We start from the raw sequence: 27,683 nt of genomic DNA on the forward strand, positions 1-27,683 counted from the left end.
ATAAAAAAGATAATAATGGCAAATTTGCAGTGCTAAGGGACTACTGGCAAGAGAGGAGGATTACACTGGCATGCATTTATATTCCACCTAAAACTGTTATAATGGAGCTTAAAAATTTCTGGGGAAATAATCAGTTTTAAGCAAAGAATATTACTTATAGGTGGGGACTGGAATTTGATTTGCAACAGTGAAGATGTGTCTGGGGGGGGCGCTCAGAAGGGAAAGTATAACAAAAGAGGGTAGATTTGTGAAGACATTTTTGAAAATATTTGGCATGGAAGGTGTGAAATTCGATATGAGTTTGAAGTGAATTTACATATTATTCTCCAAGATATCAAACTGGGCTAGGCTACAAAGAATTTACATTTCACAGGAATATGTGGATTTAATTGAAGGTCCTGACACTCACATAACAACTATTTCAGATCATGCGCCAATGATAATTAAAATAAAAACAAAGGGTAATTAAATAAAAATGAGACATTGATGCTTTCACACCTATCTGTTGAAAAGAGGGGAACTTCAGGGATGGGTACTGGAGATTATTCAGGAGCTATTAGAGAGGATAGAAATTACTTCTAAAAATACAGCTAGGGAGTGGGATCAAATTTAGGTGGAGTTTAGGGAGCTATGTTTAAGAAGTAACAAGAATTATTTAGAGGGACTGTCAAATGCTAAAGTATTTCAGCATACGGGATATCTCACAGAACAAAAAGAGGATCAACTGCATAATGCTAAGCAGAAACTAAGGGATTACCTAGATAATATACACGAGTTTAGAAAGATTGCTGTTAAGCAACATTTTTTTTGACAATACTGAGCACAAAAAATTTAGCACAAGGATTCAGACAACAGAGAGTAGAAAGGGCTGTCACCAAGCTTAGACAGCCTGCAACAAGAAACTTAACAAGAGATCCTGTAGAGGTATTAGAAATATTCTGGCAATTCTATGAAAGTTTGCATAAAGCAGAGAAATATGGAAATCAAGAAAAGATACAAATGGAAATGTCTATGGAAGAATTAAATATGCCAAGGTTAGAGGTAGATGAAGCTCAATTACTAACAGTTGGGAAAGGAGGAGATGAGATAAAAATTGTGATATCTAACCAATCTACAGGACAGCCCCCCAGGTATAGATGGTATTCCTGTGGAAGTCTGGAAGCTAGGAGGGAAAAACTGAGAGAGCTGGAAGGTTTTGTTTAACCCTATTTTAAGAGGAGGAGAAGTATCAACATCCTGGAAAAAAGCCATGGCAGCTGTAATACCTAAAGAGGGTAAATATCCATCAGATCCAGCTTCATGCAGACCCATTTCAACACTTAAACCATGTTTATAAAGTGTTCATGTCTATAATGGCTAAAAAAATGGAAAAGTAATGCCAAAATTTACAGATGTGGATCAATGTAGTTATGAGGAAGTAAACATCTGACAACATTAAGAGAACACGATGATCCAAAGGAAAGCAGAAGGCAAGAAAATCCTATTGTTGATAGGGGTGTGGCTAGGATGCTGACTGAGCAGCAGCAGAATTCCTTTGCTCTGCTACTTTATATATTTCTGACAGGAAAATAATTTCCTAAACCATCTTAATTGTTTACAAACAGTTATTTTACGTAATTAAAGTGGTCTCTGGGATTATCTCAAATATATATATTTTTTAATTTTCAAATATTTTCCTGTCAAATCTTTATTTGGCAAATCATTCATACATTCAGCCTGGAAATTAGTTATTCAAAAGAAACTCTGCACAGTCCTTATAAATATCCCAGAGATATCCTTGGAGATAGATAAAATGGACACTAAATTAGATAACTTCAAAGAAAAGTGCTTTAAACAAATGGATCAAATCCAGGAAGCTCTTCAACAACAGAAGTCTCAAATATCTGGTATCAAGGACTCTTTAAATGACACAGAAGGGAGACTAAATGAAAATAATATTGAAAGTTTGTTGAAACAAAACACTCTTTTGCTGAACTAAAATTGATGACCTACAGAACAGGCTGCATAGAAATCATATATGTAACTTTGGCTTGCCAAAAAAATATAAGGGAATAACACTGTAAGCTTTCCTGACAACCTGGCTCCCTAAGATACTAGACTTACCTGAAGCAATATCATTTGGAATCAAGAGACCACATAGATCTTCAACTATATCCTCCTCAAAGAATAATTTCTCTCTGAGATCTAAAACACTGAGATTTTTTTCTTCTCAACACAATGAATTGATCCTTAAAACTGCCTGGGCAAAATCTCCACTTAAAATAGATGACAAAACAATTCATTTTGACAATGGTTATTCTGCAAAATAAAATGCTTTACCTTTAACCAGAGAACTTAGGAACAAATTAAAGTTCACCTATGGTTTCCTTCCATACCATGGAACAACTAGTCACCGTTCCCACAAGAGGAGAAAATATACTAGATCTCATCATCACAAACATGGGGACAAAATGCTCCACACCGGAAGTATATCCCTCATTGGTGAGATCAGATCACAAACTTATCTCACTGGAAATCCACATCCCGCCCCCACCCCAAACAAAAAAGACCACAGTGAAGAACTTCTCTAAAGCAAACTTCACACTACTCAAGACTGGTGTGGTATCCTTCAAGGCCCCCGAGCCAGTGGAAACCACAACCCAAGCTGCGGAAGCCCTTACAAATGCCTTCTACGAACACCTCCAGGACTGCATGGATCAGGCAATCCCTAATAAAACCAAGACTCTTTCCACCAAGGGCAAACGTCCACTCTGGTGGACCCCAGCCATAAACAAACTTTACAATAAGAGGAGAAAGCTGTTACATGATAGAGCAAAATCCATAAAAGAGAAGACACCCTTGATCATTATTAGTAAAAAAATACGAGCACTCATAAAATCATCCAAGGCCAAATTTGAGAGAAAAATTGCAATAGATTCAAAAGACAATCATAAGGCCTTCTTCAGCTATGTTAGAAACATGGGTGGAAACTCCCAGATATGCACAGAATTAGTCCAAAATGATACAAAAATCACTGAACCCACAGACATTGCCAACATACTGGCAGACAGGTTCAGTGCAAACTTCACCCCCCCCCCCAAAAAGAGAGATAACTATCCCAGCGGAGTGTAGCCTCCCAGACATCTCTAATGCGCAGGTGAAAGCTGCTCTCTCTAAAGTTAAAAACACAGCATCAATGGGACCGGATGGTGTCCCCGGCTGTGTGCTACACGAACTCAACGAGGAACTAAACCCGCATATAAGGCAGCTGTTTAATCTTAGCCTTACCACAGGATACGTGCCCAAGGAGTGGCGTACAGCAACTGTGGTCCCACTCCACAAAGGCGGTACCTCTAAGGACCCTGGAAATTACCGCCCCATAAGCTTAACAAGCCTGGTCTGCAAAGCTATGGAGAGGATCATAATGGAACTCATAAACAAAGACATAGGGGACTTGCAGACATTGGACCCGACCCAGTCTGGCTTTGTCAAGGGCAGATCATGCCTTTTGAACTTGGTCGACTTCTTCGAAACAGTCACCAAGGCCATTGATGAGGGAAAGGCAGTCCATACAGCCTACCTTGACCTTGCAAAAGCTTTTGACACAATACCCCACTCGGGTATTATAGAGAAACTTACCAGCTTAAATGTAAACCCATATGTCACCAGATGGGTTGCAAACTGGCTAAACGACAGAACCCACAGGGTTACAGTTGCTGGCGCCATGTCAGACTCCAAGCCGGTCACAAGTGGGGTCCCACAGGGCTCAGTCCTTGGTCCCCTGTTGTTCGGCATCTACTTCTCAGAAGTACAGGCAAACATAGGAGGACTATGGCTGACAAAGTTTGCAGATGACTGCAAACTGGGCACCATAGTGGAAAGTACATCGGACACAGATATCCTTCAAAGGGGTCTCACGGAAACTGATAACTGGTGCCAGAGCCATGGCCTGAAGTTAAATGCCAAAAAATGTATAGTCATACCCTTCGGGAAAAACAAGGTAACCCCAAGCTACCATATAGGTGGCAATCCATTAAGCACAGAAGAGGTTATCAGGGACCTGGGGACCCAGGTTGACAGTGGCCTTTCTTTTGACACTCACATTCCTAAAGTGGTTAGAAAGACCTTCTACATTGCCCACCTGATCATGAAGGGATTCACATCCAGATCAAGTGAGGTCATTGTTCCCCTGTACTCTTCACTTATCAGACCAATGATCGAGTACAATGCCCCATTCGGGATGTATCTCACCTGACACCTGCAGCAATTGGAGAGACGCCAAAAGTTCCTCACCAAAAGGATAAAGGGACTCCAAAATCTGTCATATGCTGCCAGACTGAAGAAACTCCAGCTCTATTCAGTCGCATACCGCCTGCTCAGAGGTGACCTGTGCCTGACATACAAGGCCATGTCCAACCCAGAATTAATGGACATGCTCCACCTCAAAAAATCCAAATCTACCAGATCCACTAGAGCAAGTGACTTAAACCTTAGCACGGATATAAATAGGACATGCTGGAGGGATAGATTTGTCACCCAGAGACTCCCTATGCTGTGGAATAGAATCCCAGTCCATGTGAGGCAGAGCACCTCGCTGGCTCTGTTCAAGAGAAATCTTGACCGGTGGATGGGAGATCGTAGGTTTACCCCGGGAATCATCTCTGTGTCACTGCTGGACAGAGGCACAACAAACTAATGGGCACAGTATTTTTTAACATAAGGGGTGGCGTAAGCCACAAAACTTTGGGCTAGGCTTATAAATGCCTTAGGGCAGATAGCCTAGTATAAACCTATGAACCTATGAGTGAAAATGTTCCTCCCTGATGATATCAGATTTTTAAGACCTTGATGCTGCTTTCATCATTTCTGCAAACAAAAAATATCTTAAAACAAGTGGAAGACATGGACTGGAACATTATCTCCTTAAAGAGGCAGGCTGAAAGAACAGGATAGAAGGTTAATGGGAAGCACTAGTAGTAGTTAAGAGACAAATAATTTAACATAACTTATATTTTACTTGGAATAATAATGGTAGCTTATCTTTCATTTTTATTTCTGACTTTGCTTCATATAAAGTAGTTGAATGTAGCTTGCTTACATGTTTTAAAGATAACCTGGAACTTCCCTACAACAAGGTAACTTGATTTTCTCTATAATTTTTCTTTCTATGGTATTAAATCTTTCATATATAATTTCAGTAACATTTTATTGCTTAATATTCATAATTGAGTAGTTTTTTACCATGTGTAATTAACTAATATATCCCTTTTCTCTTTTGTTAGCATTATTTGAGAACAGGCATATTATGTCCGGGTCTTTGCTTCATTTTAATTGAACTACAGCTATTTGCCTTTGATTTTGGTAAATGAATGTAATGGAGTATTGTAAACATCTAACCATGTACATTCATCTTGCTGTTAACATGCCTCATTTGGTGGGTTTCATATGTAAATCCCACAATATATATTTTTAATGAGGTAACTTATTTTTGACAATTACTTTTTATTACGAGATAGAATAGGCTGAGCGGTTTGCTGATGACACTTTGTTTATATGTAGAAGACAGCATATCCAGCAGATACCATGTTTTCCATTTCTCTTCTTTACTTTATTGGCATTTCTCAGTATTTACTTGTATATTTATGTTAATGCTCACTGCTGGTGAAGAGTGATTATGATGTGAATGATAGAGGATTTAAGGTTCAGCTGCATTGCGTGAAATACTGGTCTTGTGTTTGTTGTTGGCATTTGGAAGTAGCTTGGGTGCTTGTGTCTGTTTGTGATGGCTGCATGATATCTGGGGGGCTGTCTGCTTGGGAAATTGCTTTTCTGTTTGGTGTGTGTGGGGGCTATGGCATGATCTTGTTGTGGCACTTTTAGAGTGACTTGTGGTGAGCATATTGGGCTTGATGTCGTGATGCTGCTTTCTCATTTCTTTTTTTCTTTTTCAGAGTGCTAAAGTGTCAATGTATACTGAAGTGGGAGGGTGAGGGTGTTGTAACTTCAGAGCTTTTCTTTCCTACACATGAATTGTGTTGGATGTTTGGTGAGATCGTGATTAGCTTGGCTCGAGCTCTCTTTGAAAGTGTACATATCTGAAGTTTGTGTAAAATAACTTATTTGTCTGAGTTTCCTCCCGAGGTCTGGAGCTTTTTATGCAGACAGTTGAGCTCCTGACATGCTAATGTGCTTTAACGGTCAGTCAAATCACATAAGGCGGGTCTCATGTTTCATTCAATAGATTGTAAGGATTCACTCCGTTTTAACAGTTAAAAGAAAAAGAAAATATTAGAACTTTTGACTTTGCAAAATTGTTTTATTAAAGAATAACTAATACTAGTAATAAAATAATCTTACATTTAGTTTTTTTTTCTAACTGACATTTTTATCAAAATGTGGGATGACTGTTGAATTTCTTGTTTTGACATTTTTATCAAAATGTGGGATGAATTAGTTGAATTTGTTTTAATTTGAATAGCTGTTCTTACACTTACATTTGATATATGACTAAGGCTGAAATTTAATTAGAAATATAAATCTAAGCTATTTATTGTAATTTATTTATTTGAATTACTAAAACATCTGAATAAGGAATTAGATGTAAAGGGATCTGAGCTTGTAATGCTACATAGAATTTTGCTTTAAGAAGTGTAGCGTTTGATATTATAAGAAACATTTTGACTTAGGTTATTAGATAACATGCATAAATGTATTTACATATGCATTTCCACACATGTTTATGACAACATATAATAAGAAATAGAGTTAGTGACAATTTCTGCTTGGAATACATACACATTTGTATTAAGATATTAATATAAAATATTCTAGATACTAAATGTTTGACATCTCTTCATATGACTGGTAATGAAGAAGATTTTTTTAAATGAGGACTGGTTTCCTATTCTGAAATCTTGATATATAACTTTATTTTAAAGTAGCAGGGTGGGAGTACACTCACTCTTGTTGATGGGTGGGAATGTTTGGGTAGTCTGTACATCCGAACTATGAGTTTTAGACTCAATGTGGGGTTTGAGGGATTTTAAATCTGTATGTTCAACTTTTTGGGAAATATTTTTTGGTGTTTACTACTGTTATTAATATTTATACAGTTAATCTATCTTACTGATTGTAGGTGTTCCAATATTCAGTTCCTGGTTTTAAAAGTGGTTCAATGTTACTGTTATTATTTTGAAATTATGAAAACATTCATAGTATATTTGTTAAAACTTCTACATGTCATCTCTAGTATATTTCTATCAATATTAGTGGTTTAAATAATAGTTGTAAGAGATAGAGAGCTTAAATATGCATTTAAAATGTAATTCTCGGCTTATATTTTTATAGAAGGCATATTTATTAAAGGCATATATAGACACACTTAATACTAAGACATATTCTGTGTTAGTTCTCATTATAGTCAAAAAAAGAGAGGGGTGGTTATATTATGGAAAAATACTTTGCCTATATCCAAGATTACTGGATCATATAATGAGGCAAAGGGAATTCTCTGTTCGGTAACATTAGAAATCAATAGAAGAGTATATACTCTCAATAATGTATACTGGATCCCAGGAATAGAAACCAGTACTGTTACAAATCAACTGAACCAAAATGCCAAAATTTCAAACGGTAGTATTATATTAGCAGGAGATTTTAACTATACATTATAAGCTGATGATACTAATTCTACTTGAAAGAGAAAAAATATCTACCTCGGCATAGGAATTAATAAAGTTTGTAGACTTATTTCATATTAAAGACAAACGATTTTTCAGATTCAGAATCACTTTTCTTCACTCATCTTTCAAACGTATATGGAACTCAAACCAGAACTGATAGAGTATATATCTCTAATGAGTTAATAGATTAAATAAGGTTAAAGTAATATTGTGTCCACTTTCAGACCATAATGTTATAATGTTTGAGCTAACATTAAAAACTGGCAATAATATATCTGCTACACATATACCTGCTTATATAACTAACCTGAAAGAATTTAAAGACTTTTTCATAAAGGAAATGCTGACTTTTACTGAAACTAATTACACAGAAAACATTTCTGAGATTTATCTATGGGATTCTCTAAAGGCTTACCTATACAGTAGAATTATGTCTTGGTATATGCAATGTGACAAGGACCTGACTGAGCTACAAGAAAAATTGATAAGCTAAAACAAGATAGTCAAAAGACAAACACTAATATGACAAAGAAATTAATAGTTTAAATGGTAAATATTTAGAGATTTGAAATCATAATACTAGGATTAACTTGGAAAGGATTCAAATAGTTAATTTTACTGTTAATCCTAAATTTATGTATAACTTAGCTAATAGGACAAAAACTTAAATAAATCCAATCACACAAAGCAGATATGTTGCAACAAGAACAGGAAAAGGTCAGTGAAGTTAAAGACATTTTGAAAGAATTTAGAATTTATTTTGATATAATTAACAAAGCAATACACCAACAGACTCTCAGGAAGAAATCAAAACATTCATTAGAAATCCTATCAAAACCAAATTAACTGAAGAACAGATGAAAATAACTGATGAAGCTATTACTTTTTCTAAACTTAAAGCTCAAACAGACTAAAACCAACAAGGCTCCTGATAATGATCTCTCATATCTGAACTTTGTAAATTAATGCCAAAAGAAGTCTCATCTATCTTACTTACAGTCTTCTTAGTTGTTAAAGAAATAGTAAATGATCTTCCATCCTGGAAGTATACTCTCATTTCACCAATTATAAAAATAGGTAAAGATCCTGTAAAATCGTCCTCTTACAAATATCTTTATTAAATACAGATTATAAATTATTTATGCTAATAGAATAAAACCGATTCTACAGTCTATGGTTAACAGTGACCAAACTGAATTCATATTAAATAGGAATGCCTACGATAACATTAAAAGAATATTGACAAGAAGCGATTATGTAACCAAAACAAATGATAAACTAACAATAAGTTTAGATACCGACAGTGCTTTTGACTCTGTTAGCTGGAATTATCTCTCAGTACTGAAGAAAAAAATTTCTTGAGCAACTTCATACATCTTATTAATCTTCTTTATGAAAATTCTCATGCATGTGTTTAAGTATGTTCATATAATTCAGAGTCAATTAGGGTTTCTAAAGGAACAAAACAAGGATGCCCTCTCTCGCCTTCACTCTACTTTAGTCATTGAACCATCTGCCAACTTTATAAGATCAAAATCAAACATTAAATGTATTCAAGTGAGCAAAAATGTATTATTTAAGATTCAGCTGTTTGCAGATGATATTTTATTGACCTTAAATTAATGCAATAGTTCACTTCTAGCTTTTAAGGCAAATCTGGCCTTAGTTTTAATGATAGCAAAACAAAAATTTTACCCATAAACTTTAACACTAAGGATATAAATAAAACATTTACCAAATACATTGTTCAGGAAAAATATTTAGGGATAATTATTGCTGATAATATTAATGACATAACAACTCTCAACTATAATAATAGTTTAATAAATAATCTTGTAAACAATTGAAACAAATATATCTTCACCATGGAAGAAAGACTTTCCATAATTAAAATGATTTTACCAAAAATATTACATATCATACAATCATTATCTTTACTACCACCAAGAAAATGTACAAAACAGTTTAATTCTTTAATGCTAAATTTTTTATGGTTTCCTAATAAACCTAGATTAGCTTTCATTCATCATACCAGAGATTGGTCTTTTGGTGGTATTGTTTTGACGGACTTAAGAGTTCTATTCAATATCTTCAATCATTAAGACAGTAACGCTCTGGGTAAATAATTATACTGCTAAATGGAAAGGGCTCTAAGAAAATTTTGCATTAGAAACTATTTTAAATATTCAAATCACAATTCGGTTTCAAATAACATTTTACTTTGGTGACTAAAACAATATTTTTCAAATAATAAAGAAATCAATTCTTCCTACCCATTCATTATAATAAACACCTTGAGAAATTTCATTTACAGAAATCCAATATACAAAGCATGTTTTTTTCTCATTTTTCCAATAGCCCATACTTATAACAATAGTTTCACTTTTAACTTACAATTCCTATTAAAGAAAACAACTTTATATATTGGTTTCAGTTAATGGGCAAAGAAAAATGACATCCTGATTATATAATAAATGCAACTGATTTGGATAAAGACGTGGTTGCATGTACAAAACTGTAGACAGGTCGTTGAACGCAAGACTAAATTAATGCAACAACCTGTAAAAAAAAACTCTGTTCCTAAGTTAATTATCTCTTATCTTTTTGGATACAACAGAATACAACGGAGAAACAGCTTTTCATTGAAATGATATAACGTGGTTAAAAAAGAAACAGAATATAATATAGTTACTATAATTATTTTAGACATAAAGACATAATTCTCCAAATGAAGAAGACAAAAAATTAATTTTGTCATCAAAATAAGCTACCTCTTTACTTAAGAGTTTATTTTCTTAGAACTGCATTCATAGATCTTTCTCCACAGAACTGAATTAATGTTTAAAAAAGATGGCTTGTTGGAGATGTAAATTAGAGGTTAAAGCAAATTGGCAGCATATGTTTTTTGATTGGATTGTACTTAAAACGTTCTGGGACAATATAAATTTTTTTTTCTTACAGGCTCTATTTATGGACAAATTTACTTTAACTAAATCCTTAATTTTATTTAATTCCCCAATAACCAAATGTGTTTTGAGATTAAAATACCCACTCTTATGGAGCATCTTATCAATCTCAAAGAAAGTTATAACAAAAATTGGAAAATTGAATCTACTCCCTCTTTTAATGAATTCATCAGCATCATATCAAATGTTTGTCAATTGGAGCTTATTACCATCGAGACAAGAACCAACAGAATCACTTCTTCATACAGCATGTGGAACGACCTTAAAGAACTACTACATAAATAATTTGGGATTTTTATGCATAATAATTTAACAAATTAAATCTATTAGAATCCTCATTATTTAGTAGACACTCTTGTGATTAGTTGTTTTGTTGCATTTTTAAAATAAATTTATTTCCAATTTTTGATTTATATTTCTACGCAAATTAAGTGTTATTATGTTTTCATTTGTTTAAATCTTAATAAAAAATAAAAAAATACCATTGTTGTTGGTGGGTCTTGATGCAGAAAAAAGCATTTGACAGAGTAAGATGAGACTTTATGAGCAGGGCAATGGAAGCATTTGCATTTCTTGAAAAGTATTATAAGGTTGATTAGGAGGATATACGAGGGATTGGAGGCGAAATTTAAAGAGGGTAGGGTCCTCTCTGATGATTGCTGCTTGAGCAGGGGTGTCCTCTTTCTCCTTTATTTGCATTATGTTTAGAACCACTGGCAAATAACATAAATGAGCCATTGGCAAAGAAAATAAGGCCTCAGAAATTCAAGGATATAATTGGTATGGCAGTCAAGAAAAGCTGGATCTATTTGCAGATAAATCAGAAACAGACATTACAGTGTTGTGGAACATTTTGAGACAGTTTCAAATATTTCTGGGATACAAAATGAATGAAGCTAAAAGCAAAGACAATAGCGGTAAATTATGTACCCACATATGAATTGATTCAGCAATATCCATATTTATGGGGACATGATAAAATGAAGCATTTAGGAGCATGGATTAAAAATCATTATGGTGTGGCAGCTAAGGATATGTGGGAATAGACTAAACAAAAGATAAAATAAATACTGAGAAAATTGGGAGCTTTGTTACATGGATATGGTTAGTAAGACACAAGCAGTTAAGAAGGTTTTAGTTCCATTAGTCTTACACACAGGTCAGGCATTTTATTGTCAACACGAGGAGAAGTTGTGGATAGCAATTAATAAAGAGCTGAAGGACTTTATCTGGGAGGGCAAGGTGGCAAGAGTCAAGTTGGATAAGCTGATTCTTCCAGTAGAATAGGGCAGATTGGGACTATCTGATTTGAAGGAGTACTTCAGAGCTACACAGTTAAGGCTCCTACACAAAGCAGAAGCAGAAAACTGTCACTAAAAGTGGAAAGGGATGATGATGAAACACAGAGGAAGCTCAAGAAACCAGGAGAGACTGGGATTTTGGATATAGGCCTTTAAGAACAACAATAATCATACAGAATACTATATCTAAAAAGTAGAAAAAACTATCCTAAGAACTAGGCCAACACGGGAATGGAGAAGGGCAATTATGCAAATAGGCATGACTGCAATTAGGGATCTAGACAATAGGCAAGAGGGGGCTGGAATTTATTGGAGAAAACTGGCAAAAGAACCAAGGTATTAGGAGCAAATAACTAGAGAGGGAAAGATGACAGAATGGGAAGAAGCCAAGAATTTATTTGAACTTCAGGTTAGAGACTACCTTCCCTATCAAGGGATGATATCAGAGTATAGGTGAAGAGAAAGAAATAGGGGGGGTCCTAAACGAAAGACCAGCACCGGCAGAGTTTTTAGTAGAATCGAGAACAGAACTTGCCATTAAAAAGGAAAAATTAGTACAGCATAGAAAATATTGCATGGTAATTATAAGAATCAATCAGAGGAGATTAGGAAGAGAGACTGGATAGGCAATTCACACAGAAACAATGGGAGGATATATGTATGTCTCCTGAATTTGGAAAAAATCTAGAATATTTAAGATGTTTACATATATATGTTTATACCCAAAGTAGACTCCAGAGAATTCTTCCTCAGACAGGCAGCAAATGTTGGAGATGTGACACAGAAGAAAGAGGTAATTGGGAACATATTTTCTGGGAGTGTGGTGAGTTGGCTGACTTTAAGAATTCCCTGCAGGATGCGCTGCCAGAGATGCTGGGTGGGCAGATTGGTATGATGAGGGAGATGATTTTCCGGAGCTATGACAAAGAATCGAAATTGCCTAGACATGGTAAGGCCTTGCTGTGTCTAATTATGGTGACTGCCAAAAAAGCAATTACTAGAAAAAAGGAAATCAAAATCTAAACCAACTATTTTAGAAGTAGTGAATATAGTAACAAAGAAAAAACAACTGGAATTGAGATCTTTAGAAAAGAGTAGGAACAAACTACATAGGAAAAACAGGAACTGTGGGGAACAGTACCTACAGGGGAGGGATGAAGTTTAAAAGAAGGTAGGACTTCAATGAGCTATAATGTTGGCAACTGGGAGTGTGTTGGTAAAGTTTGTGATGTAAATTGCTTGCAACTAGGATTGCGTTGGTGTGGCTTGTTTTCATTTATATAAATGAAGGATTGCCTATGTCATAAGAGATGGTTAAAATAAAAATGTTTCTTGTTTAAAAAAAGAGCAGGAATTGAATAATTTATTTAATGCTGTTTAGGTTATATGACACATAGCAATATATGTGAAGTATAAAGTTTGTAACTGTGAACTTGTTAATACAGTTTCTTAACTTTTATATAAATGTAAATTTGCCTAAGTCAAGTGATAATTCAATAAAGGTGTTTATAAGAGTGCTTACAGATGTACAAGATATACCCTACACGGATTGATTACACTACAGTAACCATGAAACAGTGGCAAATCACTCTGCAGTTAAGCCATTATAAAGGACAAATTATTATTCCAGGGATAAAAATTCAAAGGAGCATATTCAAGGATGATTATCACTATTGCTCTTTTGCCTTGCCCTTAACTCAGTAAGCTGTCTACCTAACAGATTAGGTCATGGTTACAAACTGTCCCAGAAAACAAAGTGTAAAGACTTCTCATCTTTTTGTGGATGATTTAAAACTATATAGTTTGTCAGATGAGGAACTGAAAGCACTACAAGTGGTCAAAACTTTCTCAAATCATATAAGAATGTCATTCGGTCTTGATAAATGTGAAAAAGAACCCTTTAAAACAGGAAAGCTGCAGCACCAAGAAAATATCAATCTGGGACAAGTATGTGATATAAAAGAACTTCAGCAAGTAGTAGTGCATAAATACTTGGGAAATGATGAAGGATCAACAATAAATCATGAAGAAATGTGAATTAAACTTTGTAAGGAATATTTATAAGACTAAAATTAATATTGAAAACAGCTGTGGCATATAGGAAAAACGTCCAGGCTATAAACCAATTTGTTCTTCGTGTCCCAACTTCCTAAGTTCTGGATTGACTGGACCCAAAAGGCATTGGATCATTTGGATAGGAAACAAGAAAAATGCTTTATGCTTACCAAATGATTTATAAAAATCAATGTATACCAACATTATATATTCCCCGTTCTGAAGGAGGTATGGGTCTCCTCAAAATTCTGGTTAATCCTATCAATAATCTAACTTCTTCTACCAAGTGTTGATTTCAAAACTGCAATTATGCTTACAACCCGCTACACATGAACTTATGTCTTTCGGCTTTTCCCGGTTAGGGGTTGCCACAGCAGAACTCCCGTCCGCCAATGATTGGCAGTGGATTTTTACGGTGCCGAGTTGCCAGCTAGACGCCCAACCTACAAAGAAGGCATGCCCATTCACGCACACACCTACCTGCATGTCTTTAACGTCACACTATCACGAGGAGGACATGCAGACTCCACACAGAAGGCGCTCCAGCCGAGAATCGAATGGGAGAACCTCTTGCTGTGAGGCGACAACACTAAAAGCTGCACCACCTGTATTCTCTGCAAATTAATTCATAATAAATTATCTGTTTTCTTAACTATAAATGCACTGGCTGGATTCCAAGACAAATTTGACAAAACAGTGATCAATGCTAAAAAGTGTGAGTACAAAACTGCAACTGATGCTTTACAGTTATAATGGCAGACCTTTATCTGGTACCATAACTATTACTGCTACACAAAACCAAATAAAAACACATATTAAGAGACAAAAACTGTTTAAATAATAAAGTAATGCATTATTAAATAAGATATTACCTTTTCAGATGGCCTAAATTCTGGAACAGTGATGTGAGAAAGGATCTTTAAAATAGCTTCTTTTGTAACATCCTGTGAAAATTAAAACAACCTTTAATGGTATTAAGAAGTGGCAATTATTGTATATATGAGATAAATAATCTTTGTAAAGACATTAAAAATTACAAAACAAATAAAAATCCATAACAAAAACTGATGCTAGCAAGTCTTTTGTCAAAAATATAAAACTATTTTTGCAACGTGGTTAGATGTAAAATGTCACAAAACTACATGTTCATCTTCACAATAAGTTTTTTTAAACAAAAGTCATCTTTATTTGGATTCATACAACACACATACATTTAAACACTATTATGCATCACTCAGGCAGTGTAATTAACTTAATCTGATAAGACCCTGAAGTATGTAATACCATACTAAACAGTAATGGAATAATAAGTCTTATAACATTTCAAGTTACAAAAAAAATCAAAATGTCATTTTGATGCCTGTCTTGCTAGATGCTATTATTTTAGACAACTTTTAAGACTTTCTGGGAACTAAAGGCCTAACTTGGCTCTTCTCAGAGTAGATGCATGTTACATTTACAAGATGGGATTATGTTTCTTGTAGGAAGATACAGCCATCACAGATAATTCCAGTGCTGCACAGCAGAATTACTGGCAGGGGAGGGGGCTATGTAACAAGTTTTCTTAATTTTTTTTTTGTGTACAATACAGTACAAGTTTGCTGACCTAAAGAAAAATCTACAGTTCTGAGCACTAAAACAATACTAAACTTTTCATCTTTAGCAACAGAAAATGTTTCTGATCTTTGTTTAATACTTTGCCGAGTGACTCACTTGTATATCAACAATTTTTTGCTTCCATAAATTGTTATGTTTGACCTAGACTTATCACTGGTGAGACAGCCATGAGAAGTATGGACTGAGGTGACAGTATTATGAACACTTAAACTTCAGAGACAAGACAAAAGAAAGTCCTATCATCTCCAAAAATATCCTAGAAGAAATTAGGGGAAAAGGAAGCAGCAGTTAAGGACTACAAAATGACAGATCTGCAAAATAAATGACACACAAAGGATAAATTGGTCAGCAAGACCCTTTCACTTGGGTATTTCCATCTCTCACTGGCTGTAGAAACCAACTAGCTCGATAGACCAGCTAGACTCTGCTAGCTGTGTTTGTACTCTCTTTTCATGTACTTACCCCTTATCCCACGACTGCTTGAATAGGAAATGATCCTAGGTTAGTCTGGGAGCCTAATAAATTTACACCTTTGACTATCACTACCTTTGCTACTGGCCCTCTCTATTATCCAGCTGTATAAACCTCCTCTCCTGCCTTTGGCACTTTCTATAAATATCTCTCTCTCTGCTATTAAACTGTTTTATATAACAGTCTCCCCAGCATAGCTATACCTCTGCTTACCTGTTTTCTCTGCTACTTAGAAACAGTTTGTCTCTTACCCTTCCTATGCCTGTAGACCTCGGTCTCTCTCCATAACTGATTGCCTCTCAGCCTCTCTCAGCTGTGACCCGCTCCGTTCGTCTGCGGGCTCACTCCGCTCCCCTACCCTACCCCCAATTCCCACTCACCCCAGTACTCTTACACTTATACTTCTTTAAACCACACCCTCACTATCACCCAACCAATCCCATACATCACCTCATCCCACATAATTCACCACACCCCCATCTTCTAATAATCACACACAATTAGCCACTCCCTAAGGTATCTTTCCTCCTACTCTCAACTTGTATACGTAGTTCCCCCACTCTCCTCTTCCTGTATCCTTTTATCTTCCTCTCCTCCACATCTTGCTCCCTCTTGCATCCCTATACTTGAGTTCTTACTGTATAATCTCCTCTAAAATGCCTCCCCCTAATCTTTCCAAGCTAATACTCACAATTATACTCTCAACTACCCTCATCTCAACCTACCTTCTTACCTCCTTTGAAAAACTACACTATCTCCATCATAACCATTCTCACAAACTGCAATCTACACGCAAATATCCTTCAACAGACATTCTAACATTACTTCCACTTCCAGTTACCTACTACCCAAATACCACAGACTCTCCCACATTAAACATAACCTAAATTCAGAAAAAAATTGAAAATCATTACCTACTTTGGCAACTATTCAGTAACAAAACTAAATAATCCCTCCTTAAAAGATGGTGATGTCCACCCCAACCCCGGCCCTACCAACCCTACAATCCAAACAACTCACCCTAAACTCAATAGTTCTCTCCTAATAGGGCATCTTAATATCCAAAGCATCAATAATAAAATAGCTCACCTTCATGCCCTCCTAGACATTCACTCCTTTGATATTTTCTGTCTTACTGAGACTTGGTTGAAACCATAAACCAAAGATATTGAAATTATTCCCCAGGGCTATAATATAGTTAGACAAGACAGAACAAAACGTAAAGGTAGTGGAGTAGCAATTCTATTTAAAAAGGGACTTCATATCTCTACCCTACCATCGAATCCAACCCAGGATAGCAACGCAGAAGTCCTCATTACTAAGCTTCAAATCAATGCAAAAAAATCTTTATACATTATCTGCATTTACATACCACCCGGAAACAATATCACTACAATAGAGGATTTACTCTGCTGGGTGTCTTCTACCTACCCCCAAGAAACAATAATACTAGGTGACTTTAATATGGACTGGAAAAGTGTTAGTGCTGAAAGTCCTACCTCTCATATTAACCTCCATGACTTTACCCAAACCATAACCTCTACAACCAGAATTAACAATCCTAATAAGAAAGAGAATACCTTAGACTGGATACTCATAAATAATGTGAAACAAACTTATAAAGTAGGAACTCTACCAGATGATCTAAGTGATCATTCCTTGACATACATTACAAGAGAAAAAAAGGATTTTCCAAACCTCCCCATCATTAGGACAGTACGCTCTACCAAACACTAAGGCAGAATTATTCCAAACTGAGCTTAGAGCATGTAACTGGAACCCTTTAAAATCCCTTCCACTTGAAGAGGCTGTAAAGTATTTTAACACTTTATTCTTATCTATCCTGGATAAGCATGCTCCGAAACGTTCCATAAGAATGAAGTCTAACCCAGCCCCATGGCTTTCTAATGAAACTAGAAATCAAATTCTACTTAGGAACAAAGTCTGGGCTAAATGGAGATCTCATAGAAATAGTTCTGATCTTCTACAATTTTGGCAGCTTAGAAACAGCACAAAAAAGCAACACTCACAGATAAAAGAAACTATTACTGTAAACTTCAAGAAACTCATCAAAATAATCCTGAAAAGTTCTGGTCCTGCATTAATAAGCTCCTTACCCCAGGGAAGTCCCAAACACCCACCCCACTTGATGCAGATCCAAATACTCCCCATCAAACTGCCAATACCTTTAACTCTTTCTTCACTGAGACTATACAATCTCTAGCTAGTCATCTTATCTCTGGAAACTCCAGCCTTCCCAGCAACATAACACACACTTTTTTTCAATTTAAACTACTACTCATCTCTACTTCTCTCATCTATAAATTTCTTCACAAACTTAAGCCATGTACTCCATCTGCTGACCAACTTCCTTCCCAATATCTCCAAAAAGCAGCCAAAGTAATTGCCTACCCTATATCTATCCTTATAAATAGGACAATCCAAGAAGGAACCATCCCAGATATTTGGAAAATCTCCCACATTATTCCCTTACATAAAGGTGGAAACTCTAATGACTACTATAACTATTGGCCAATTGCTCTCCTATCACCCTTAGCTAAAATTATGGAAAAATGCATTCACCAACAACTTCTACATCATCTCTCTCTACATAACTTAATAGCAAACTGTCAACATGGCTTTAGGCTATCACATAGTACCACTACTGCCCTTCTATCCTTCACAGATACCATCAATAGAAATCGCAACAACAACATCCTCTCATCTGCACTCTTTATTGACCTCTCTAAAGCTTTTGACATGGTTAACCATACCCGCTTAATATTCTTGAATCTCTTTCCTTTGAGTCTCTGACCATTAAGTGGTTTACATCGTATCTCAGCAACAGATAACAAGCAGTCCTCTGGGAAAATCAAATCTCATCCTTTTTGCCTGTCACCATCGGGGTCTCTCAGGGCTCCATTCTAGGACCACTTCTTTTCTCACTATTTATTAATGATCTCCATGTAGCAATCCCTGAAGCCACCTGTATTCAATATGCAGATGACTCCACACTAATTTGTTCAGCAACCTCTCCATCTGAACTACATTCTCTTACTCAGAATGTTTTCAACACTGTAGAAACATGGTTTACCAAACGTTGCCTCTTACTTAATGCTAAAAAAACTAAACTCCTTCTCTTTACACCCACTACTAGGTCCCCCCCTTAGATTTCTCAATCTCTTCAAATAATGGCACTGTTATTCTCCCAGACTCTACCACTAAACTTTTAGGAATTAACACTGAGAATAATCTCTCATTTGATTACCATATAAACAACACCATTAAAATAGTCAACAGAAAAACAGGTTCCTTATATAGAATAAAACCTTTTTTAACCTCAACAGCTAGAGCCAAGATCGCTCACTCCCATCTAATTTCAACCCTTCTGTATGCTTCACCTATATTTACCAACCTTAAAAAAACTAACCTTAACAAATTAGCAACTTCCTATAACATTGCCAGATTCGCTACTGGCAATCCCTTTAGAACCCACCACTGCTCTAATCTCAGGCAACTCGACTGGCTTGAATTCCAAAACCATCTGAAAATCCCCCAACTCACAATTGCCCGCAAGATATTTCACCAACCCAATAATACCCCTATACTCTCAAAACTCCTAGTCCCATACAATAATCTGAACTCCCTATGTTCTTCTAACAAACTCCTTGCTAGCTTAACAAAGTCTAATAATGCAGCTGGTGACTCTCTGTTTACCAACACAGCAGGAAAAAACTGGAACCTGCTACCCAATGAACTAAATCTAATAACATCCTTGCCGCTTTTCAAACTAGAACTTAAAAAAACACCTCCAAAAGCACTGGCTTTGCCCTTGTAGTAACCCTGACTAACCACCCTCATCACCCCTGTTTCTTCCTCTTCTAACCTAACTTGCTCTCTTCTAAACACTTAGTCTTGTAAATAAGACTGTCACTAGTTAAACTCTAACCTATTGCTTAAATCCTTGTACCTTATGTGAAGTATTGCTTCCTTAATCTGTAAATAAGACTGTCACTAGCTAAACTCCAACCTATTGTTTAAATCCTTGTACCTGATGTGAAGTATTGTACGTAACTCTCCTGTACTACAACTGTTTTTAGCTTCCTTAAGTAATATTCTGTTTATTGCTACGTTATATCTAGAATGAAAAAACATCTGTTTTATTGTTTATAAATCCTTTACTTACCTTGTAACAATATTTTTATACTTTGTATATCTGTCTAGAGCTTTTCTCCCCGGGCCTCTACTGAAAATGGAAATATGTCCAGCTAGACTAGCCCGGTCAACAAATGTAAAATAAAATAAATAAAAATAAAATATTCCACTGCTGTAAAGTGAGGCAATGATCATAATGAACAAGTCCAGAGCCACATATAGATCAGGACAAAAGGACTCAAAGCACGCATGAAGATACATGACTAACATCAGTCCAAGTAAAAACTGGAGTGAAATGGTTAAAGACACAAGCTAAGCAGCACAAATATAACCCACTTCTTCAGTGGGGCTGATTTATCATTCACATGGATGAACTGTGTTCAGTGGATGCTAGATAAATTTAAAGACCATGATAAAAAGATAAACTAAAGGTGCATCAAAGCAGCTGGTACTTAGAAAGGTATTACTGATGTTTGAAACAAAGGTGAATAATAAGACAGCAAGAAATGGACATTGCTTTAAAATTTATTTTGTTTTACACATTTGTTAACTGGGTAACACCCACGGGACACAATTGTCCCTTTTCAAAGGAGACCCAGGAACACAGTTTGGTGACTTGCTCAGATCTGCAGAGTAAGCAAATGAAGGTGAAAGGAATCAAACATTTTATGGCGGGTACATAAGGCAGTTCATTAATAGCTCAGAGTCTTAATCCTCTGCACTAACTACTGATGGTAGTTAATATCCAAGCCAGATGCAAAGTGTCAATAAAAGGCACTAACAAAAGCATTACGGAAGTCAGAGATGCCAGGCAGCAAACTTAAATTGAAAACAAAAGCACTTGTTACAGTCAGATACAGAAAAAAATTACAAAGTTCTGTTTTCAGCAGTTTTGGTGATAGGCAAAAGTAACTAACATCAGATGGAGAGACAAAGAAAATGAAAATAAGAAAAGGGTAAAAAAAAATGGAATTTGGGAATAATGGACAGCAGTATGAATCAAAGAATGTAAATTACCTTCTGATAAAACAAGACGTGTATTTATTGTAATGTGAATTAATGGGTTTTGACCTTCTCCTTAGCACAGGAATAGGAAAGGGAAAAAAAACATTTTCAAGGACCAGATGGAGCCGTAGGTAGACAATTTTGCTGTCATTTTAAGTAAATCAATACTCCTCCCTTCCTATCCTGCAAATGGATGTCACGAGACAATGAATAGTAACAAACTTTTTTTCTTTCTTACGTCTATTTAAAAAAAAAAACACATTATTTGCATTTCTGTATGGTGACAGGCACAACATCTTGTAAAACATTTTCACAGAGTTTAGAGGTGGAAAAAGATACAATCTGAGAAACAAAACAAATAAAAATTCAGATTCAAGGAATGATGCCCTGAACTCTAGCTGACAAATGTAAAGACTATGGCCTAGTTAAAGAAGTGGTGCAGGACAGGTACAGCACAAAAAAAAACGAGGTACCATAAACGGTTTGTCATGTATGTGGTTCACGTTTAACAGAACATTAGTGAGTAGGAAAAGCAGAAAGGCAATTTTTCATGTAACTGTCTGATTTGGTATGTGAAAAAGAAAGCTAGAACATGGTGTATACATTATTCTTCAAAAACATTGACTAACTCACTGTCTGAATGGAGAGAGAAAATCAGCATGCAAAGGATAGTATTATTGCTGAAAATTAATTCATCCTCAAGTCTTGGTGAGTACCTTCACGAGGCGGACATCCTGTTTTTACAAAATCTCACCAAGATGACACTGATATACAGACTGTATTTTAAGCAGTATACATCACGGCCAGAAGTAGGTTAAAAAATAAAAAAAAGACAGCTGGATGCACAAGTCCCAGGATAAAAAGTGCCCAATCCTGTAGACACACTGGTGTCAGGACTGGAAAAAAATGACAGTGTAGTATCCACAAGACACAAACATTCCTACAATGGGGTTAGACCATGCTCAGGAAGAGGACGCCACCCCTGTTTTAGAAGGAAACAGCAGTCCACAAAATCTGACCGGCCAAAAAAGAGCCATAAAGATGACAGAGTGGACTACTGAGGATAAGAAAGAAATTGTGTATTGTTACTATTATGGAAGAACAGTACAGTTGTGTACACTTACCATAAATGTAGATGTTCGAGTGTATTCACTGTTGCAGTCGTTACATTAGGGTAATCTGCTGGCAGGTTGCCCTCAGTTGGCCTGAATTCCAAAGTCCTGGGTCCTGCTTCAGTTGCCGTCTCCTCTTCCATGACATCAGGTCGTCAGGGGTATAAAGCAAGCAGCCAACGCCATTTTCTTTAGTTTTTCTTGCCCCAGATGTCAGGTGCCCCCCAAATGGGTAGCAAATATATATATATATATATATATATATATATATATATATATATATATATATATGCATATATATATAAAAGCTATATATACATGCAACAATACAAACAACTTTACCTTCATTTACAAGCAAATACACCACAAAGGCTGTAGAAGACAGTGAAGGAAAAAGAAACTCCAGAATAAAAGGGGGATGGCGGGCGGGTAACCTGGACTGCAACAGTGAATACACTCGAACATCTACATTTATGGTAATTGCACACAACTGTACTATGTTCTTCGTGTTTCACTGTTGCAGTCATTACATTTGGGTAGAATCCCAAAGCTATGGATGGGAGGCTGGAGCTAAACTGCATTAGGGGCGGCTATAAGGCCCTGCAGATCTGCAGTGGCAAAGCCTGCCCTGGACTTAGAGTAAAGAGGCAAATGATAACGCTTTCTAAAAGTGTGAACAGAACTCAAGTAGCAGCCTCTAGAATGTCTTTGGTTGGTACCCCTCTGAGAAAAGCTGCTGATGTAGCTGCAGCCCTGGTGGAATGAGACCTAATACCCTTGGGCACCGGTTTGCCATGGTGTAAGTAGCAGAAACGAATGCAGTGGCTTATCTGCTTTGAAATAGCCTTTCCCTCTGATCCTGCAGCAAATGCCACTAGAAACTGCTCAGTTTTTCTTAGAGCTTTAGTCCTGCTCAAGCAGAATCGTAGTTGTCTGTGTACATCCAAGGAATGCAGAATCCGCTCCCCCTTGTTCTGCGGATTTGGATAAAAAGTTGGCAGATGAATAGTTTGGTTAAGAGCCACACTGGAAACCACTTTAGGCATAAATGAAGGATTGGTCCTGAGGGACATCCTGTCTGGGTAAAATATGATAAAAGGCTCCACAGCCATGAGGGCCTGTAGCTCTGAGACCATTCTTGCTGAAGTAATTACCAGGAGCAGAGCTGTTTTCCATGACAAGGACTTTAGATCTGCAGTAGTAGCTGGTTCAAATGGAGGCAGGGTGAGCTTTTCCAATACATAATTGAGGTCCCATGCAGGAATTGGTAATCTTCTGGGAGGCCTTAAATTTTTGGCCCCTCTAAGATACTGCTTTAGTAAAGGATGAGAAAAGATTGGTGACTCTGTGTTGTAATGAGCCGAGATGGCAGAGGCATGGATTTTTATTGATGAAAAAGATAGGCCTTTGTCAAGCATCTCAGTCAAGTATTGTAAAACCTGAGGAATATTTGGCTCTGCTGTGTCAGTTCCTTGTGCTTTGTTCCAAGCACAGAATCTCTTCCATTTATCAGCATAAGATTTTCTAGTACTAGGCCTTCTGGCTTCCAGAATAACATCCATCACAGCTTTACTGAGAGGTGTTGTTTGAATAACTACATGATCAGCCATGCTGCCAGGTTCAATGTTTGGAGCTGACTGTGCAGGATCTGATTGTTTTGCTGGGACAGTTAGTGAAGTATTTGAGGCAAGTACCAAGCTGGGAATTGAGACATATTCCTTAGGATTGGGTACCAGTATTGGCGGGGCCAGTACAGGGCAATTAGCATCATCTTTGGTTTCTCTTGTCTGACCTATAGTAGGATCTTGGGAAGAAGAGGCAGAGGAGGAAAGGCGTAAACTGATAGGTTTTTCCAACTGAAGGATAGGGCACTTACTTTCCATGCTTGTCTGTGAAAAGTCTTTGTGCAGAATTTTTCCAGTTGATAATTCCGAGGAGCGGCAAATAGGTCTATGTCCAGGCTCCCCCATTTCTTTATCATCATGCTGAAGACTTGTGGATCTAGCTTCCACTCGTGAGGGTCCATAAGGTTTCTGCTTAAATCGCCTGCCAGAGTATTTTGCTTTCCTGGCAGGAATTGAACTTGAAGATGTACTTGGTAAGTCAAGGCTGTGTCCCACAGTGCCATGGCTAGTCTGCAAAGGGGGTATGAGTGCGTACCCCCCCTGCTTGTTTATGTACCACATAACCGTGGTGTTGTCCATCTTTATCAGTAGTTGTCCTGGATGAAGTAAGTCCTTGAAGGCTGTCAGGGCATTTTGAACAGCTAACATCTCTCTTTGGTTGACATGCAGATGCATTTGTTTTGGGGTCCATATTCCCTGAATGCATCTTCCCGCCAGGTGGGCCCCCCACGCATAATCTGATGCATCTGTTGTTAAGGTTTGGCTGGCAGGGGGTAGAGTGAAAGCCCATCCCATGTTTTGGTGACATGCCTTTGCCCACCATAGAAACTCCTGTTGTAGGCAGGGAATGAGAGGAATCATTGTTTCCAGACTGTGACAATGTTGACTCCATAAACTTTTTAGGTACCACTGTAGTTTCCTCATATGCAGTCTTGCAAAAATGCAGGATGTCATGAACCCCAAAGCCTGCAGAGCTTGTCTTGCAGATAACTGGGTTTTTGTTGCCATCAGTTTGAAAAGTAGTCAGTTGCCTTTGTTTGTCTGGCGTGAGGAAAGCCGTCTAGGCAGTTGTATTCAAGCTTGCACCCAGGAATGTTATCTTTTGAGAGGGTACCAGTTGTGATTTCTTTTCATTTATTGTGTACCCTAGGCATGTTAGAAGCCTTTTCATAAATCCCAAATGCTGAAGAAGAATGTCCTTGTTCTCTGCTTGAATGAGACAGTCGTCCAAGTAAGGATAGATTTGTATACTTCTTTGTCTGCAAAATACAATTACTGGTGCCAGGCACTTTGTAAAGACCCTGGGCACAGTAGATAAGCCAAAGGGCAGTGCAGAGAATTGGTAATGCATAAAGCCAGCCTTGAAACGGAGGTATCTTCTGCACTATTCCCTTATTGGGATATGCAGGTATGCCTCTTTAAGGTCTAATGTCACCAGCCAAGCATCCTTGCCCAGCATGGGCAGAAGCTGCTGCAAAGTTAGCATTATGAATTTTGGAATGTCCAGGTACGTGTTCAAAATTGATAAATCCAGTATTGGGTGCCAGGCCTTGTCTTTTCTGGGTACCAAGAACAGTCTTGAATAAAACCCTTGTCCTTTTCCCTGTTCTGGTACTGGCTGAATAGCCCCCATATCCATGAGGGACGTAACTTGCTTCTGTGCCTTGTGTCATTGATTTTTTGGCAGATCTGGCCAACCATTTGCAATTTGCAGAGTGTGGAAGAGGAATCTGTATCCCTGAGATACTATGTTTAACACCCACTTGTCCTGGGTTATTAACTGCCAATGTTGAGCATAAAGTGCTAATTTTCCCCCTAAGGGTGCTGCCAAAAGATAAGTGCTTGGTGAAGGCAGAGGGACGTCATTGAGACTGTTTACTGTAGGGTTGCGATTTATTTCCTCCAGATTTTGAGGTAGAAGCACCCCATTGCTTTGACCTGTAAGAATCCTGTGACTGGTATCTAGAATCTTTAGGGCACCTGGATTTGCCCTGTTGAGCTCTGTCGGACAAAGGAAAGGACCAATTTTGTTGTAGGCCAGTGTCTACTGAATCTTGGTGGCTGCACTTGTAAGAAGTCTTTTACAGTTTGCATAGACTTAGCTTTGTCTTCCAGTTTCTTTAAAACCTCTTCTGCCTTAATACCAAACAGAATAGCATGCTGTAAAGGTGCATCCAGCAATTTAGCTTTAACATGATCAGGCAAATTTTGCTCTTTTAGCCAGGCATGCCTCCTAATCACAGATACAGTAACTGCGGCCCTGCAGGAGGCCTCTACGGAATCAAAACCACATTGCAAAGTATGCTTTCCAACTTGTTCTGCTGCATGCAATAATTCCTGCAATTCTTTATCTTCTGCACAATCAGAAATCAAAATCATTTTCTGTTTCAGTAATCCCATAACATGTTGTTGATACTTGAGCAAATTAAACTGGCAGTTTAAGGCCCTAATTGCCAAGATTGCAGATGTATAAACCTTCTTTCCCCATCTATCCAGTGCCCTGGAATCTCTGTCAGAGGGGGTAGGATTTTTTGCTGTTGAGGCCTTAACACCTTTTGAACCCTGTGAAATAGTTTCAGGGACAGCACCAGGGTTTCTAAACAAAAATTTGTGAGAGTCAGGAAACATGTAATATCTGTCTGGCTTGCTAGGAGCCGGAGGTAAGGAGTCTGGAGTTAAGCTTGACTCCGAAAACATATCATCCACAATGTCTAAAACAGGAGGTATGGCTAAAGGCCTATACTGAGGGAGAAGGAAATCCCTGAGCCTCTTTTTTGATTCTGAGAAATCTTGACTCTCCCAGTGAAAATGCTCCCTCAAAGTATGCAAGGTTTCTCCAAAGGAATAATCTTCAGGAGGAGAAGCAGATGGGATAGATTCCTCTGCATTAGTATCCTCATAGGGTGGTGTAGATAATTCCTGATCAGAAGAAATAGAAACCTGATCTGAAGATTCATAATCAGTGTCTTGCCTAGGCCTCTTATCAGGTGGGGGATGGGAACCGCTGATCAAGGTAATTAGGTCTTCAGCCATTTTGATCATCTCCTTTTTGGGCATAGAGGCCTGTGCACGTGGCTCATGCGTCGGTTGTTTACCTTTAGAAGTTGCTTTCATCTTTGATTTTTATATAAAAATGTTGTGGCCTGAATACAGCCTCAAAAGCCAGTGCCTGCTCAGCAGCTCTGGACCCGCTCAGCAGCTCTGGACCCATCCAAGGGAGAGACATCCGCGGATACAACACTTTGAGAATCTTGTGGCGTCCCCGACTCCACATGGGTCTCGGTAGGGGCCCGTAACTCGAAAACAGTGGGTATCAGGGGCTGCAAAAGTGCCTCACTGAGTACCGGCGAACCGGCGACTGGCTTAGGAGAAGCTTCGTCGGTTTTGGACCTCAACGGTCTGTCTCTGTCCTTTTCTTTGCGTTTTTTGTGTACTCCGGTAGTTGGATTGCTATCAGACTACATTTCAGGATAGTTAAATCTGTTTCCAAAATATTTTGAGGCAAAGATATACAGACGCGTAATAGCGCATTGGTTAAATCTAGCACAAAACCGACAGTTAGGCACATTATGATCAGGGCCTAGGCAAGGAATACAGTATAAATGGAAATCCTTATGAGGTATTTGCTTCCCACATGTAATGCAATCATTAACTTTTACTGACATCGTTATGGAGCAAGAAAAAAGTTTCCCCAACGGGATACTTAGCTTTAGTG

The 27,683-nt window shown here is 37.3% G+C and overlaps 1 protein-coding gene across 1 annotated transcript in view; it reads right to left on the reverse strand.

The window, feature by feature from the left end:
- Positions 1–27,683, reverse strand: part of UBA6 (ubiquitin like modifier activating enzyme 6) — a 2,440,735-nt gene that overhangs the window by 449,339 nt on the left and 1,963,713 nt on the right. Inside the window, exon 26 of the mRNA XM_044060993.1 lies at positions 14,856–14,927. Within this exon, the coding sequence (XP_043916928.1) occupies positions 14,856–14,927 (72 nt within the window). The remainder of the gene's footprint in view (positions 1–14,855; positions 14,928–27,683) is intronic.

Source organism: Protopterus annectens, chromosome 2.part0 (assembly GCF_019279795.1).
Source record: "Protopterus annectens isolate FY-2018-M chromosome 2.part0, PAN1.0, whole genome shotgun sequence".
NCBI lineage: Eukaryota > Metazoa > Chordata > Ceratodontiformes > Protopteridae > Protopterus > Protopterus annectens.